At 34.5% G+C, this 17744-nt stretch overlaps 2 protein-coding genes and 1 long non-coding RNA gene across 3 annotated transcripts; 1 reads left to right on the plus strand and 2 right to left on the minus strand.

The window, feature by feature from the left end:
• Positions 1–233: 233 nt before the first annotated feature.
• Positions 234–3145, plus strand: LOC106137666 (uncharacterized). The gene is made up of 5 exons (XM_060946297.1): positions 234–393; positions 941–1147; positions 1456–1667; positions 2141–2290; positions 2941–3145. The coding sequence occupies exons 1-5, from the start codon at positions 384–386 to the stop codon at positions 3031–3033; spliced, it is 672 nt and encodes a 223-aa protein (XP_060802280.1). The 5' UTR covers positions 234–383; the 3' UTR covers positions 3034–3145.
• Positions 3146–4190: 1045 nt separating this feature from the next.
• Positions 4191–13440, minus strand: LOC106137678 (secretory phospholipase A2 receptor). Its single transcript, XM_060946298.1, is given in 6 exon segments — positions 4191–4393; positions 4867–6850; positions 7802–8023; positions 8864–9052; positions 9670–11823; positions 13132–13440. Coding segments are annotated over 4 exon segments (858 nt in total). The 5' UTR covers positions 9968–11823; positions 13132–13440; the 3' UTR covers positions 4191–4393; positions 4867–6701.
• Positions 13441–13448: 8 nt separating this feature from the next.
• On the minus strand, positions 13449–17365 carry LOC132902193 (uncharacterized). The gene is made up of 5 exons (XR_009657039.1): positions 17209–17365; positions 15292–16451; positions 14502–14752; positions 13673–13960; positions 13449–13571 (listed from the first exon to the last, which is right to left on the minus strand). It is a non-coding gene; the product is annotated as an uncharacterized LOC132902193 (long non-coding RNA).
• Between the last annotated feature and the right edge of the window lie 379 nt (positions 17366–17744).

A 17744-nucleotide genomic window follows, 5' to 3' on the forward strand; every position in this document is an offset into this window, starting at 1 on the left:
TACAAAATTTCATGTAGATCGGTTCAATGGTTTTGACGTGAAAGACGGACAAACAAACACACTCTCACACTTATTAGTATTAGTATGGGTAAAACAGAGTTTTACAACGAGGTACAAATTCCGTTATCACTAGCCTCTGATTCTCGTACCTACGAGATCAGGTTAGATTCCGGACAGAAATATACTGTCACTTAATAGAACAATAAGATTAAATTAGCTAAATTATGTTCATAAATAATTTTGTTGCGCGTGATAATCTTATCGTTTCGTAGAATTTGCGATAAAGAGTGAGTCGTTGATATTGTAATGTGTTTTATACTGAAAGTTGTGTGAGACGCGAATCCCTTGTTCTCTTTTGTTTTGTTGCCAATAAAATCTACAAAATGTCCGGTTGTAAGTAAAGTTTTATATAATGTCTGCTCCATAGAAATTCCGATCCTGTTAACATATAAATATAAGTACATATCTTAAAAACTAAAATTAGATAGTAATATTTTCAATTATGTGCTAATGTTAATGCTTTTTCCGACATTTTTATTATGATTTTGACCTTGATACGAAACAAATTCATAGAATAATAGCATGGCTTCTAAAGAATATGTTATTCAAAGTATAATTTTCTTGTATCAGAACATCTTAATTTCTTGTGAAACAGTGTCTATTATATTAAATGGAAGATAAACATGTATCCGTTCAAATATTCGTAAGCAGACAAATACAGTTTTAATGCCGTTGACTGTACACTTACTGTACCTTTCATTTTTCTTTAATTTTTGTAGATATACCTAATAATAATAAATCATGATTGTTCAAAACCATTTGCTTGATATAATAGGATTATGATGAAAGATGTAGTCTCACGCCTACCCCTTCGGGAAAGAAGCATGATTTTATGTTAGTATGTAAACTTGTTCTAACCTTGCTTTGCTTTCTTTAATAGCAGGGCCACCACCGCCGTACTTCGGGCAGCAGCCACCAAACCCAGGTCAACCAGGGTACACGTACGTGCCGACGCCTGTATACATACCAGCTTACCCCCACCCCCCGCCCCCGCAGCCCTATCATCCCCCACCAAACTCTACATACGTCACTAATGTGTACCAACACCCACCAGTGGTAGCGGAACCTATCGTCCAGCTTCGTGAAGGTAAAATTACTTTTACTTTTGTTTATACTAAATCGGTCAAATTGGTAGGGCACTTGAATGTCATCCCTATCGATCTAATGGAATAACCCAGGTTTGGTTATATAAATGTGGTCAACATTTGGATAGGCGATGGATCACAATGTTTAAGGAAAAAGTAACCAAATCATATCCATTGGTAAGTACTGTCATTAACCCATCACTACTTATTCATTTTCATTCATTATTTATCATTTATTCATTTCCCTTTCGTTCACCATCGAAATATAAATACATAATTATCTCAAAATATACATATTTTTCTTTTTAAGCTGACATAGACTGGATTCCTGCATCAGCGGCGACTGCTAAATCTTTAGAATACAAAGCGTTCGTTGGGGGCAGGGAAGGTTGGGACGGCAGCCCACTGTGGGTCATCCGGGCTCGTCACAACGATGAGTACGTGCCCGGAAAGCTGGCCATAAAACATCGAAGCGCTTACATCCCGTACGGTGGGCAAGAAGTGACTGTCATGAATTTCGAGGCGAGTATTTTTACTTTTCATGTACTATTTTCCACTACGTTAAAACAAAACTCTTGTTAAATTTACAACATTGGATGGGATTAAAATTTTATTCAAGTCAATCATCATTCATCTAGTTTTAATTGCCAGAAGTAGGCCTTAAAAAAAGGTAAACGCTAAATTTAAAAATAGTATAGGTAGGCCTAGACGGACATACCGTGACGTAACGTGATGGTGTAAATCAGGGACGGTTAAGCTAAAGGTTGATCAAGACTGCGCTATACCGACAATCATGCATGAACATACTTTTTTCGCTTCATCCATATGCACTATATTCACTATGGATGAAGCAAAATAAGTATGTCAGGAACATGGCAAACAGCCAACCAAGGAAAAGAGGCGTCAATGTACATCACAGAATAGGTAAAATCGGTTCCAATTCACTGAAGAATGTCTTTTTTACCGGATCTAAAATAGTTATTATATATTTACAGGTGCTGTGTGCGAATCCCGGTGTATTGAGGTGGTTGCCGTCCAGCAACGGTCAGGTTCCTGTAGGAGCAATTCCAGCTGGTAATACTGTCAGCGGGGAACCATTGTACGTAGCCAGGGTACCACATCGAGGTTCTATTACACCGGGAAAGGTATATTTGTCTTTTTATCTCTTGAAGGAATATGTGACGACACATATATTAATTCATCCGGTCATTATCACAGACGAAACCACTGCCTACATGTCGTGTGATCCCCATGCCGGGGATTTAAAATAAAACCACTCCAGCTCTTTCCACAAGCGACTAAAATGAAGGTTTTACCATGATTCTACATTGTTTAAGTTCTCCCGAAAAGGTTGCGGAGGTCAGACGGGAGTCGCTTCGTATAAAAACATGACTTACCCAATCCAAGATTGTGGTCAAAAGAAACTAACAGGTTTCTACGCCTGAAAGAAGAAGATGGATGAGATATTCGACAACACATCATTTTAATGACGTAGGTGCAGGGTTTCTGAAAATTATACAGATTCGAAGCTACGGCGAAAATGAAACAATGAAAAATAGATAAAGAATGAAAATTGAGTAGGTATCTCAACTCATTCGAGAGAAAAGCTTATTGCCTTCAGATTCGTCGTTAAGGCGTTGGGCAAACAACTTGTCACATAAACGTGGCCCGCGACTCCTATAATTCTGAGTAACCTGTAAGGGAAAAGGAAGTCACATATTGTATTTATCAGTTTTAATTTGATATTCAGTAAGGTGTTTGTAAAAAACTTTCATTACTTTTATTATATTTCCAGGTCCACCCTAGCCATGGCTGTTGCTACATTTCGTTTGGAGGAGTGGAAATGCCTTTCAAAAATTATGAAGTTCTTTGCAAGATTGTCGGATAAAGTGGCCAGTTCTCGAAACTTTCTGCTCTACAGATGTGATATTTTTGAGATATTACACGTTATTAAGTCAATGTAATATTATTAACATTAAATGATTCTTTTTATAAAAATATCTGTTAAATTGTAACCAGTAACCAAAAGGAATCCCTGCATATTTCTGTCGCTTCATCCATATTCATAACTTTCTACATGCAAGCTCGTCGGTTTCGGGTACTCTTGACCAGACCTTTGCTAGAACGTCCAGATTATACATGAAACTATGGAAATATGTTTTTTTTACTCAGTTGTATGTACAAATAAATCTCATAAATAATATTGACAAATAAATGTCAGAATTATCCTGTGCACAGGGGCGTGTTGGTCCCGACATTAATGTATGGGAGTGAAAGTTGGGTATGGCAAAAGAAGCATGAAAGCAGAATAAATGCAGTGGAAATGAGAGCGTTAAGGAGTATGATGGGTGTGAAATTGAGTGACAGGATAAGGAACAGCGTGATAAGGGAATGTTGTGATGTGAAAGAAGATGTAGTTACAGGAATAGAAAAGAGTATGTTAAGATGGTTCGGTCATGTGGAGAGGATGAATGAAAGCAGGTTGACTAAGCAGATATACAAGGAGAGTGTGGAGGGAAAGGTCGGAGTGGGAAGACCTAGACGAACGTATCTTGATCAAATTAAGGACGTCCTGGTAAAGGGTCAGGTCAAAAGCACCCGAAACCGCCGAGCTTGTATGAAGAGAGTTATGAATGTGGACGAAGCGAAAGAAGTATGCAGAGATCGTGGCAAGTGGAAAGAGGTAGTCTCTGCCTACCCCTCCGGGAAAGAGGCGTCATTTTATGTATGTATGTATGTATGTAAATGTCAGAATTAAGAAACCACATGAAAACTTTATGGTGTGACAACATAACTATTCGTTGCGGCGACAGATCCACCGTATTTACCATTTCTATAATCTTAAAATATTCCTAATTCTATGCGTTTTCCAACTACTAGCGACTCGGCCTGGCTTCCTCTTGAATCACTCTATCTAACCCGCAACAAAATATGTCGTGTAATTTTAAAGATTAAAACTTACAAAGGGACAGACATCGTGAAACGACTTTGTTTTACTACTAAAAGTGATGTAATGATTCACTGCACAAATAAAAATATTATGAAAAAATTTAACAAATAATTTAATATTAACAATTATATCATCAATTGTGTGAACATCATCTTCCGACGTTGTCCCCTCCCATTGGCTGGTCCACCACCATCACGGGTTCAGGGTAGCCTCCTCCCCCAGGAGCATGGTCCACCACGTTGACTCCGCCCCCGGGAGCGTCGTCACAACAGCTGCAACAAGCACCCATTGTGGACTCCTACAAAGGATGAAGGTTATTTTATTAATATATAGAAACATTCACACATTCGTAATTTCTGTATCCCTTATAGGGTAGTCAGGGCCAACAGTTTAGAAAAGAATGAAGGGCCACGTTCAGTTGGATGGCTTAGACGGAATTGAAATATAGATACATAGACGACAGTTTGCTAGTATATCGCCTAAAGAAGAAACCTTTCCCTGCTATCACTCACTATGTTTTACTTTGCTACCAGACATATATATGGGAGCTTGCATTAGAGGAATAATTTATAAAAATCATAATAACACAACTAGTTCTTCATATCAGTTGGTTCACGAGGAAAATTTAGTGCTTATTTATCTAGTGCAAGCTTATCAAGTGCTTTCTTATTCACCTTCACGATATCAATAGGTATACAAATATATTAATTAATATGATTTGACGGCAGCCACCATAAATACTGATTTAAAAAAAAATAATACTGTACTTACAGTTTAATGAGGTGGTTACTCCAAAAGTAAGTGGAAACAACTGAGTATTAAAGTATTTACATAAGTTCATACTTAGCTATATGTTCCGACACTAGGCGAATTCCAGATAAGATTTGTTGATAAAGTCATGCATCATATCGCGATTGATAACATTATCGATATCTATTAGTACTTACCTACGCCCAATGCTTAATCATACATAGGAATGATTTAATGGCATATCTTTGTAAGAAAATTAAATGTTTATTTAGTGGTTGGGACAATAAATCGACCAAAAGTGACGATATAGCAAAGAACAAAATTATATTATTTAGTTTCCTTATATTGTCTCAAACTCTCAAAAATTATTTTATCGCTGCTTTTAAGCTTCCAGCTAAACGTTACTTTCTCTTAATGTGTGTGCATGACGCTTTAGAACATTAAATTCATGGAAATCACATAATAATCGTTATAATCCATAGTAACTGCGGTAAAACATTCACTTCGTTTCATGTATATATGTTTCCTTTTATATAGGTTACTGACTGTTTCCCAAGGTTTCAACAATATCTGTTTAAATCTTAACTGTACTCAACCATACATGCAAAAAGGGATTTAAGTGGGTAGGCTGACAGACTAGTTTCCAGCAGTCCCCGACTCTCCCGGGTGTGATGATGATTGGTGATGACCTGAGTGGGAGTCCGTAAAATTATTACCCCGTCGAAAACAAAAAAGTAAAGATTTCAACATATATGGAATTTCTGATTTTTTTAAATATTTTAAATACCCATGACACTGATTAAGCTTCATTAAGGCGCTTTAATAGAATAATTTCACTCTTTTTCTCCATGGATATCGTAAAAGGCAACTAAGGCACATCATTTAATGTAGGTTTTACCATGATCCTATGGGTCAGGTTCCCCTGTAAAGGTTGCGGAATTCAAACGTGAGTCGCTTCATGTAAAACCCTGATTTACCCAATCCAGGAACCAAAAACGGCTCCTCCACAAAGAGGTGAGGGTGTCACCGGGAGTAATTAGACTGTTGAGTCATCAAAGTGTTTTTCCAATTGCCCCCTCAGCATACTTTAAAGCTCAGACATTAAGTCACAAGTTTATTCAGGTTATGTAGTAATTAATTTTATACAATAATAGCTTCCATGCAGGACAGTAAATTTACATACATACATACATTTGGTCACGTCTATATCCCTTGCGGGGTAGACAGAGCCAACAGTCTTGAAAAGACTGAATGTCCACGTTCAGCTATTTGGCTTAATGATACAATTACAGACAGTAAATTTTTTCACTTATTTATTACATGTTACAAGACCCATATAATATGACATAACATTATTAAATACATTAAATTTTTATTAAAATACATTAAAACAATAAACTTATTATAACAATTGACTCTACACTCGGCAAGGTGGGATCGCGCCTGTCACAGTAATGCCGAGTGTAGCCGCTACATCGACAATCAATCGAGTCTGGCAGCGATCAGCAGTGTGCACCAGCTGCTTCTCTTCTCGAGCAGATTGTAAAAGTCCATCAAAGAAAAAGCAAATAAACTTGAGATTCTTCTTTAAGGCGTTGGGCTAGCAACCTATCACTTTTTGAATTTCAGTTCCATCATTAAGCCGTAACTACTCTTCTGCAAATGTCATTTTCAGAAGACTGTTGGCTCTGTCTACTACGTCAGGGATCATATGTATGCATGTAATACAATAAAACTATATAATTTACATATTAAAAAGTTTATTTTCAACGGATAAAACAAGTCATTCTGGCTGATGAGCACTGGTATTACAAAAACCACATAAGTTTTATTTAAATGCAATCTCAGGTTTCAAATCAAACTTCCATTTCGCATACAAACTGATATTTTTCATCGTGTCCCTGTGTTCTTAAATACAAATTGTCTCTAGAGTTGTAAATAGAACCGTATATAAAATTTTCATTTCTATCGTAAAAGTTTGAATACGTATCTTTAATATGTTTCCCTGAAAAATAAAAAATAATGTTATAAACAACATCAATGTCATCATCACATCCCGTGTCTTAGTTTCTATTTCTTCACAACTCTTTGGAGAGGAACCCAGGACGTGCCTACAACCATGATCCAGGACTTTTGTAGTTCGGTTTTTACAATAAACGACTCCCGTCTGTTCTTTTTGGGAGAACTTAAACAACATGGGATCGTGGTAAAAGCCTCATTTTAGTAGATTAGCTTATTATTAATAACTTAAGTGCAATAAAAATAATCATGTACAAATATCTACTATTTTTTTTTATATTTTTTTTTTACTTAAGTTGTTTTATTGTTACATGCTCATTTTCTTCTTTGTTTTGTACTCACAATGTTTTTGATTACTCAATCAAGAGGTGGGGCCTGATGACTTGTAATACAGGTAATACGCGTAACCTAGTACAAGCGTCAGCTCCCACAAACAGGCTGTTTAGCAGTACTCCAATCTTTGTACCTTAGTATTAAGACATTTATTTTGTGGAGAGAAATAAATGCTTATTATTATTATTTATTTATTATCACGCCCGCTTTCAATGCAGAGATATTCATTACAGACAGAACAGACACTCATCTCATCCTACCTTTATGCTCAAACTACCTTCATACAGTATGGGTGGTCCAAAAGCAGGCGGGCAAACCAATAAAAAATTGCCGAATACTTTTATGGCATGTAATGTATCACCTTAATGCTGTCTAGCTTCGAGACTCGAACTTGTTGCAGTCAGATCTACTTTTGCCGAAGAGTGTCAGTCAAAATATATTTTAACTGCAAATTTTGATAGTCAAAACTCCTAATAACCAATAATTTTCGATCAAAACAACTTTTGACCACCAATATGTTCAGTCAAATGTACTTGTGACTAGTTAAAAGTCCTGACATGCATATACGAGAGTATATAACATATGCATAAGAAACCAACTTTACCTTTTAAAGTGTAGTACTCGGTACTCGGAGGAATCATCCGAAACCCGGCATGATACATCTCATCTGTCGAGATCATCTTCTTTAAAATATCAGCTTCCATTTCATTTTCAATACTGGCCAAAAGGCCGCCTTCCATCACACAAGTATTTAGAGCTTCTTGCCAAGTTTGTTTAATTTTGTTGACTTTGTAGCATTTTTTATTTTCCTTCACATATTTATATTCTAGAACATATAATTAGGTGATTGATAACATTTTCTCAAAAGTATTCTGAAGGATAGGCATAATTTGAAGAGAAAGGTACATTCCTTCTCACTCATAAAGCAAACGGCGTAATAATTTATCATCTGAATAATATTTATACATATATGTTGTATCAATATAGTTATTTAAGTATGTTTACTATTTATTTGTGTATATTTTTCCCTTACTCTTGAAAACACCGGATTATTTGTCTGTTTGCTACTTTCTAAAGGTTGACTGTTAGAAAATGCTACTATCATAAGTCCACATATCGCACCTTTGATAGATAGATAGTAAATAGATAGATACGGGACAATTATGCTTATATAATTTGCTTTACTTAGACATCCCTCAGGAATTTTTATACAATACAAAAATCAGTCTTGAATGAAAAGAGCATTATGTATACTAATTAAACTAGCCTCGGCTGGAGAGAAAATCACACTGCTAATTTAGAGTTATAAAGTGCATAGATAGGGCCTTTCGTTTTTAATAATAATTTATAAGCAGTATTTTTTTTAAATTGTCCTAATTAATATGCATACCTAGTACTTTGCTTCATTTTACACTATAAAAAACATTTTGTAAATATTAGTCTTGAAGATTATGGGAACTTATAGATGACGGGCTTTAACTATGAACACTAAATCAGGGTGACATAAATAAAAAGACTACCTACTCGCACCGCGTAAAACGAAAGTTACCGCGGGAATTTCGGGAAATCTTGTTTATTAACCAGCGGTTTGGGCTGTTTGGGTTGTACGTCAATCAGTCAGTTTATTTTTTATATATTATTGATAGAATAGATATATGAAACTTACCACGATCAACAGTAGGGCATGATATGTCTTCAACCTTTTTACAAACGAACGGTACATCCTCACTGTCTTGGTTTAGGGCGAGACTCCTACAATTATCGGCGGATAATAATCCTGTCTGAATATTCATGGTAGTGCAAAACTTGAATAAAGGATATTCATAGTTTGATAATGGAAATGGAGTCGTGTTACCTGTAAATTTAAATTATACACATTAGGAAAACAAACATGAATAAAGCAAAAAAACACTTAAAACTTTCTATTACCATTATTAAAGAACTTTGCACTAAAAAGTGTCAATTTACAAAATTCTTTTTTTTTATCATTACCAATAAATACTCGTAATTTTAAATTTATTGTACTGTTTAACTTATTTAAAATAGTACCTACAATAAATATACTTCGGTCTGATATAAAAATTATATTAAATAATGTAAATACCGAATATATAACATCGGTGGGCCACAATTAAAATGTGAACGAGATAAAAGACAAAATCAGAGATCTAGTCTAGATCGTAGTCAAAGATATATACAAACATATTTATAGAATAGTCCTGTTCATTGTCCTGTAATCTGCTAGGTATCAAATTAAGAATTGTAGCTTAACTAACCTATCACTGAGTTAGTTGAACTTTTCATTTTATAGAAACCCAGCGTATGCTCGTGAATCCGTACGCGTTAAACGAAAACCCATATACGTTACCTATTTTATATATAGGTACACATTTTGCCGTGCTAAATAGCACAGAATACGCAAAAATTACGTTATACAATTTTATTACGAGAGTGTTTTAAGGGTTTGCTTACCATCAACAGTTATGAAGTCCTCAATCCCTTCGTTTCGAATACCTACATAAATAGAAGTAAAGTTGAAACTCAAAGAATCTTGTGCTTCTATTAAAGTGTTAACGATTCGCCATTCTTCAGGAGCCTTTGGATAGAAAAGCTGTGAACCTTCATTTGTACACTTAAAAAATGCAGTATACCAATCCAAATTACTTTCTGCGTGTAATTTGTAAAAAGCGTCAAATTCCACAAAATAAGTATAATCTTTTCAAAAAAATTGAACATGACGACACAATACCATGGATACACCTGAAAACATAATTTTTATTTGTAATCTTTAAATTTATGTTTTCTCTGAGAAAATCCTTTTTTCGGTAATCACACGGTGTATTTCTTGTCTATATCATGGTCACAAGTGGGACGGGGAGCAAAGATAAATGCCAGGGTTGGGTGGTGATGAAAAAATCTAAATAAAACGGAAGCTTGACGTATTAGTAACAAAAATATAAACAAATATTTCTAAGAATATAATTAATTTATAAAGCTTTTCTTAAAATTCTGAATAATTTAGGAGTATTTTCACTTGAAAACGGAAAAAGAAGACAGCAAATATGGCTCCCGGTCACAGCCCTGAACATGCAAAAATAAAAGGGTGAGGCAGAAAACAAAATTTTCTTACCAAAAGAAATGATGAATAGTTTTTGCAACATGATTACGTGCGTTGCGATCTACGAACAGTGGGAGTATATCGAAGTTAAGCAGAGTAAGCATTGCTTGCAGCAGGATGTTCTACGTTTCGCTGAATTATATGTACATACAAAATTTATGGGTTACATTGCGGGTAATTACCGAAAATATATGGTGCTTCTATTATTTGTTTCCCTATTACATGCATAATTGATATGATTTGGTTTGACGTTGCTTCATCAGGCTTTTGGCTAGAAAATATATAAGGGTGATTTAAATACGCCAACTAAAATATTCACCAACGAAATCAGAATTAATTTTATACCGAATTCCTTCGAATTGCAATCTTTCAAATATCTTGGAAATCCCTAATGTACCGGAGGATAAAGAGATGTGAGCAGAAAAATTTAAAGAGCCAATTAGCCATTTGACTAAAATTAACTAACAAATTAAGAAGGCTTTTAAAAACCAACCAAAAAACCTGTATTTTTCACGTGTTACAATAATTTCTTTATAATATTATATGTAGTGAAGTTCATAGTATCGTTAACTAGATTTCCATATGTGTTATGGAATGCTAGTTAACGATTATGCTAGTCTCGAACTAACTTTGGGACTGGCTCAATCTGTGTTATTTGTCCCAAAAATAACTTGGTTTACGTTTATTATATTGTATGAGTAATTTGAAAAGATGCACGCGGGGTTTTTTACATTTAAGTGTGGACCATAGTGAGTAACGAGTTGTTCTCTTTTGATACGACGGTTACAATCAATATAAAAAAATAATCGAACTGAATATTGATCATCCTGTAAAACAAATTATTAAAAACACTATGTCAGAGGTCTATTGCTGATAAGCATATAATGATGGTATTGTAACAATAATCATATTACAGTAACGAATTACATATGTATATAGTAGTTTTTTTATTTTGGTAAGTAATAATGTGATGAAAGTTTTGCCAATCGTAACCAAATTACCTAATGTCTCTAATTCAGCCCGCGGTCTTGTTACAAATAAATACTAGCTGTTGCACGCGACTTCAAACTTTTTATTATTATTTTATTCCAATGTCTATATGATATTACTTTGCAGTAAGTAGTTTAGTAGTTTGATGAAAATCCGTTCAGAAATTTTTGCTTATATTATAAACTTTCCGAAGAGGCCGCGGGTACTCCAATTATAATAATTTTAATTTATTGATTTGACAAGATAAAAAAAAGTATACTAAAATTCCGTAAAATAATTACATAGGTATTCTTTTAACTTAAAAATAAAATATTTTTAACAAAAACATAAATTCATTGTTTTTCTGATACGATCACCATCTTCCAGGCCCATGAGGTCCCGGTCTGTGGTGAGGTGGGCCTTGATGGTGTGGGCCATGGTGTGGTGGGCCGTGGTGGGGAGGCCCGTAGTGCGGTGGACCATAATGAGGTGGACCACAATGCGGTGGACCCCAACAACAAGAAAAAAGGAGCCCCATGCTGAAAATATTAAAAATATGTAGTAAATAACATTAAAACATAACCCTTTCTCTGCAGTGGAGTAAAAACATCAGAGTAATGGGATTCATCAACTGTTTCCTATGAATGTCGTATAAGGCGTCTTAGGGAATAGGCTTCTTCATTGAGTGCAGATATTACCATGATCCAATACGAGTATGACTTAGGTTTCCCTGAAAAGGTTGCGGTGGTCAGACTGAAGTCGATTCGTGTAAACCTGACCTAAACAAACCAGGCTCATGGTCATAAAGTACATCCAGGTTTGAGGAGGAGAGGTGAGGATGTGATCGGGATTTACGCCAGGAGGAAAAATAAAGTGGCCAAATGCGAGTCGCGCACAAACGTACCTATGTATAAAAAAATTGCTTTTCTTGTGTGGTAGCCTCCGTTTAGTAAATAATCTATTTTTATTTTGAATTTCAGTTTAAAAAATCTGTGAAAATTTAAAGCCACTACATACCTGTAACTATTATTAATATTGAGAAAAAATACCAAAACAACAATTCATTGCATGGGGAACCCCTTAATATTTTCATTTTTAGTATTTTTTGTATGGAGGCAAAAAAAATTTGTCAAAATGTCAGTTTTCTTGCTATCACGGTTTATGATATACAGTCTGGTGACAGACGGGAGGACAGACAGACAGCGGAGGCTTAGAAATGGGTTCCCATTTTTACCTTTTAGGTACGGAACCCTAAAAACATCCGATAATTACTTTACCTAACACCCACTTAATCTACTTATGTAAAGGTTAACTGTCAGATAATACATTTAGTATTAAGTCTGGACATAGTATCAATATTGTTGGTACTATAAAATTTAAGTAAATAATAAGTTTATAGTAGTTTTTCGTTATATTCGGGTCCTGTAATGAATGTGGATGAAGCGAAAGAAGTATGCAGGGATCGTGGCAAGTGGAAAGATGTGTCTTTACCTACCCCTCCGGGAAAAAGGCATGATTTATGTATGCATGTAATATCCACATAAAAGGAAAGTACCTTAGCAATACTAATTTTTATTCTGAATTATTTTTAACTACTTTTAGTTTCCAGTGCAGTGTAATTAATTTACATACGATAATGGTTTTATCCCTTACAGGGAAGATAGATCCATCAGACCTTAAAAGACTGTAAGACGACGACTTCTTAGCCTCAGTATTTTATCTGAAATGAACAGACATACCTACATATTTAAGTTTTTCTTCTACCTTTGTTTTTTTTTCTTTCAGCCAGTCTAGGATAAACCCAGTCTAATAGCAGCTTTTAATCAAATATTACATCTATTACTGACCTTTGTGCAAATGTGAATGATGTATGAAGTTTTTAAAAAGATTCACCAAACTTAGTACATAATACGGCTGATTTCGACTATTTAGTTTACTCAGTTGGATTGTTGAGGGGCTAAGTATAAATATGCAATGATAATATCGCTATACTGCCGATATCGATAAAGCAAGATAGCATAAGTACAGGCTAAATCGCTATACACACAGGTGTAGAAGTCATAATAATGAGTCATAAGAAATATTTTATTTTTATTTAAGACCACTCTTAAAGGCGACTCATAGAATAAGTTCTCGTACACTCGTAGAATTGCAAGATTCCGAGAGGCGATGAGCTAACAACCAGCATTACACAAATCTCAATTACATCATTAAGATGAATGTGGCCTTTGAGCATTATTCTGATTTCTGTGGCGTTGAGTTTTTCCAAGATTTGACACTTTCTGCCCTGTAAGGGATAACGATTTTACACGTCATACCAATCGAAAGAGAATCATATATGTAGGTACTTTAAAAAATAATAGTAATAGATAGTAGCTTTCTTCTTACCTAATAAATTTTTCCTCAGACTCTTGACTTAACTCAGATCGAAAAAGCTGCTATTACAGACGAATACTCAGTTTAATTATTAAAACACATATATATATATACATTAATTACATAATATTTTACTTATTTTAAACATAACCAAAACATATGTGAACATAGGTTTCATCATAAATCGGAAAAAGGGCCGCGCTCTTTATAGAGAGCTCTATAAAGAGAGTGGAATTTTCAAGTGGTCCTCAAACGAGTGAAACGACTCAATGCTACAACAAAGACGCCCTCCCGTAGGTACTGAAAAAAAAGTTATTAGTTTTCATAAATCATCTAGTGCATACTCAATTTTTTTTTTATTTATTATTTACTAGCTTCGCACCGGAAGCATTTATACATATTAACTACCTCTTGAATTACTCTATTAGTAAAAAAATACTACATCAAAATCCGATGAGTAGTTTTAAAGATCTAAGTATAAATTACATACATATAGATATAGACATCAAACATATGGACATTGCTATAATCTATGGAGTGATTTGAAACCACTGAACTTATTCCGAAAGTGGAATAATCTGTTTCTGAACTTCTTAGATAATATAAGTAGAAAAGTGGTTCAAATAGTAGAGATGTCTTATGGTCAGTGGTTGACGATCTAGACACTTTATCATTAAGTTTTCCAATAAATTAACCTAAGATTTACCAAAATGTAATTGCTTGATTGACTTTTACAATCTGCACGTGAAGGGATGTCGCACACACTATGTTTTTTATTCGCATTTTAGATCAACGTGGAAGCAAACTATAGAAGAAATAAAAGTTCATAATATCTACTAACCTACATCTGCCTCATGCACATTGTTGTCACATGTTGTGACATCTTACTTATTACCTCCTTCAGGCTTTTCCGTGTAAGGTGGAGGGAAGTCAGTTTTCAAAGGTACATCGCAATAGGCCGGGGGAGGTTCAGGGATTGGTCGGTCCCTGGATTCTTGTGAAATCTCCGTTTCAGATTCGCAGACACACTTGCAGCAAATGCAAGGGATGAAGCAACAACAGAACGGTCTCACAGTGATTTTGAAACCCATCCTAAAAATAATTTTCATAAACGCTGTGTGAACACGGTAGCAGGGGATGATGTTTCCTGTAGAATATTGCCATTTAAATTTATTGTGTCAAATCTCAACCTAAATTTACTAAAGTATGTCAAAATCTGTTTGACAAGTTTGCGAGCACAGAAATTGGACTATTTATTCCTATTTCTGTGATTGGGAGACAAGTGATTTTAGATTGTTTTTTTATATTCTCTATCTAACTATTGTTTTCCACTGTCACCATTGAAATCGGAAAAATATTGAGCCTCGATTGAAGGATTTTAAAAAATATTATATAATGGAAATAGGGTCATTTTTATAAGTTTTCAGGTTGCACTGAACCTTAAGGTGTTGACGTACTGCTTTTCATTATGATGTTCACACATGCTTGCAACAACCTGATAGCCTAAGTTTTCAACGTAAATAAATGTGTGTAGCTGGTCTTTCAAGGTCTAGTAAACAAGTCTCGTAAATAATAACAACAAATGCATTTGTTGGTTTACTGGTTAACAAATGGTTCATTCGTTTACTTACCTAAATAACCACTAAATAAGAACTCTAGTCACAGTTTATCAACATTATAATAATTTTCATAAAACAAACACTTTAATTTTCTTATCAACTTTTGTTATCATATGGATTGGAAATCGCTGCGTTCTTCAATTTCACTTGTTGGTGCGTCCGCTACGTGTGCCTGTTACAAATTGATTCTTGCGATGTATTTGCACCAGCAGTACCATCGCAAGGTCGAAACCAATTGTGTAGACGGATTGGGTAAAAAAACTATTAAAAACAAATTGTTAACGCTTCAAAAGATTCGATCGGAAGATATATTTATCAAGTATCTTTAGCCCTCTTCCATTTAAAGGGTCTAAGAAAATAATGAAAATCAATCGTTATAAGGAAGTATGTTGATCTAAGATAACATATTTTAATAGATGAGATACTTAAGTGTGTTCTGAAATAACTAGATGATATTTAATTCATCAAATACAGAATTTTTTTGAAGACTTTTAATATCTTTTTCCTACTGACGTTACAAAAGAAAAATAATCCTAACTTGTACAGATTGTAACAGATGACAGTATTTGAATAAAGAGCGATACTGAGATGTTATTACATGTGACCTTCTTTTTTAGAATCAGATCAAGTAGACATCCATAGTCCCTTACAATTACCTTGAGAGAACCAGGCATGGTATAGTGTTGTACATTTTTGAGTCCTCAATAAAAACAAACATTTAAGGTTGGTGCATCTGTCATTTTGAAGCATCATGGAAGTTGCTATCTACCCAGCATTTAGTTAACCACAAAATTCTATTTATCAGTCCATCCAAAGCTTAGCTTAGATTAGGTAGATCATATCGATTTCTAACTTTCTTTATGTTTCAGGGTTCATAGAGGTATTTATACTTATAATAGTTTTAAACGATAACCTATAACTTAAACACATTAAAACTAATAAGGCTTTGCCGGCAGTCAGTTTCTCGGCTGGTAGATTTTTTTTCAAGGTCCATCTAGGAGGTGACGAGTGGTTGGTGTACAACGACTTGTGGCTGAGGGACCGTGGTGACGTGGTGATGGTGAGTCTCGACATGACGCGGCGGAGGGTCAGCGCAGCATCCGCAGCAGTCGCAGCAAACGCAAGGGATACAGCAGCAGCAACAAGGACGGCAAGAGAAGTTACAACCCATACTGAAATATAGTGATCCTCGTTATTCTGACGTACCGTATACCATGCAAAAACTACCTATTGCCTGATGCATCGTAGGAAAAAATTTAAAGAGAAGAGTCAGTCAACTGATTTTGATCAAAAGATATGTTTTACTGGAAACATTTGTCATATTTTACAAGAATGATTAACAAGAGGCAAATTGGTGTATTTTTACAATTTCCGAGAATCCTCTCTTAGACCTCCGTGCTAAGTTTCTAGACCTAGCGGTAACTTTTACTTGTAATAAACTGTATGCAACTTTAAGAGTATTTTATGTCATTAAACCTTTATTTTCTTATAACTGAATATATTTTATAAGGCATTCAATGCGGCAAAAATAATTTAAGTTAATATGAGTATTATTAATTTCTAACAATTTATTTATTTACGCATGTACACAAATACAAATGTAGGAGTGTTACAATAAAAGTTGTTGCACAAAGTTGCTACTTATTTAATTTGTTCCAGTAGATCCGTACATAGTCTTTCTTTATTACTAACTTACTGATTAATTCAAACCCAAGAACACGGGAAATTTTCGGACATTTCGAAAAAAATATAAAAAGATATCGACATAAAAATAAGTCCTTTTCCAAAATTTATTATTTTATAAGACTTATCGAAATTACTAACATTTCACAAATATTCTTAATTTCAAAATCCATATTGCTGCTTGAAGTAAATAGTTACCTCGCATTTATTTACTTATATTGATAGTTACGTTAAATATAAACTTACCTTAAAAATAGTGTTATATCCAATTAAATCGTTGCAATATTTATGTATTAGATACAAATATTTTAAAAATTATTTATAAATATTGCCTTTTTGCGTGTCTTACTCGACCAAAGTTATAGGTAAAACTGTAACTTTTACCAAGCATGTTTATCTTTTTAGATAAAGGTATACTTAGTAACATACTCACTTTTTCGATAAATCCATGGACAACGAGATATATCAGTACGAATCATATTTTCTTCTATATGATGCATCATTAGTCAATGATGACTATTTTTGTTTTAGTCATGTTTCCTTTGAATTTAATTTCCATCGTTAGGTCATAGAACTGAACATTGCGTTTCACTCTTTTCAAGACTATCGGTTATATCTACCTCGCAAGGATGAAGACGTGATTATATTTTTGTTACCCTGAGTTTAACATTATGCGCCCTCATACGGAAAGGTCCAGATATGACCACAATCCAAAAATCGATAAACCTATCAATTATGCGGAAGCTATGCCCGACTGGTGTCTGTGACCTTATTAACTAGAG

The sequence above is a fragment of the Amyelois transitella genome, chromosome 10 (assembly GCF_032362555.1).
Source record: "Amyelois transitella isolate CPQ chromosome 10, ilAmyTran1.1, whole genome shotgun sequence".
Classification (NCBI taxonomy): domain Eukaryota; kingdom Metazoa; phylum Arthropoda; class Insecta; order Lepidoptera; family Pyralidae; genus Amyelois; species Amyelois transitella.

What these genes read in the sequence shown, in the direction of transcription:
- LOC106137666 (XM_060946297.1), top strand. An exon ending in TATCGTCCAGCTTCGTGAAG is followed by an intron (nt 1,148 to 1,455) that starts GTAAAATTACTT and finishes TTTCTTTTTAAG; the next exon opens with CTGACATAGACTGGATTCCT. An exon ending in TGACTGTCATGAATTTCGAG is followed by an intron (nt 1,668 to 2,140) that starts GCGAGTATTTTT and finishes ATATATTTACAG; the next exon opens with GTGCTGTGTGCGAATCCCGG.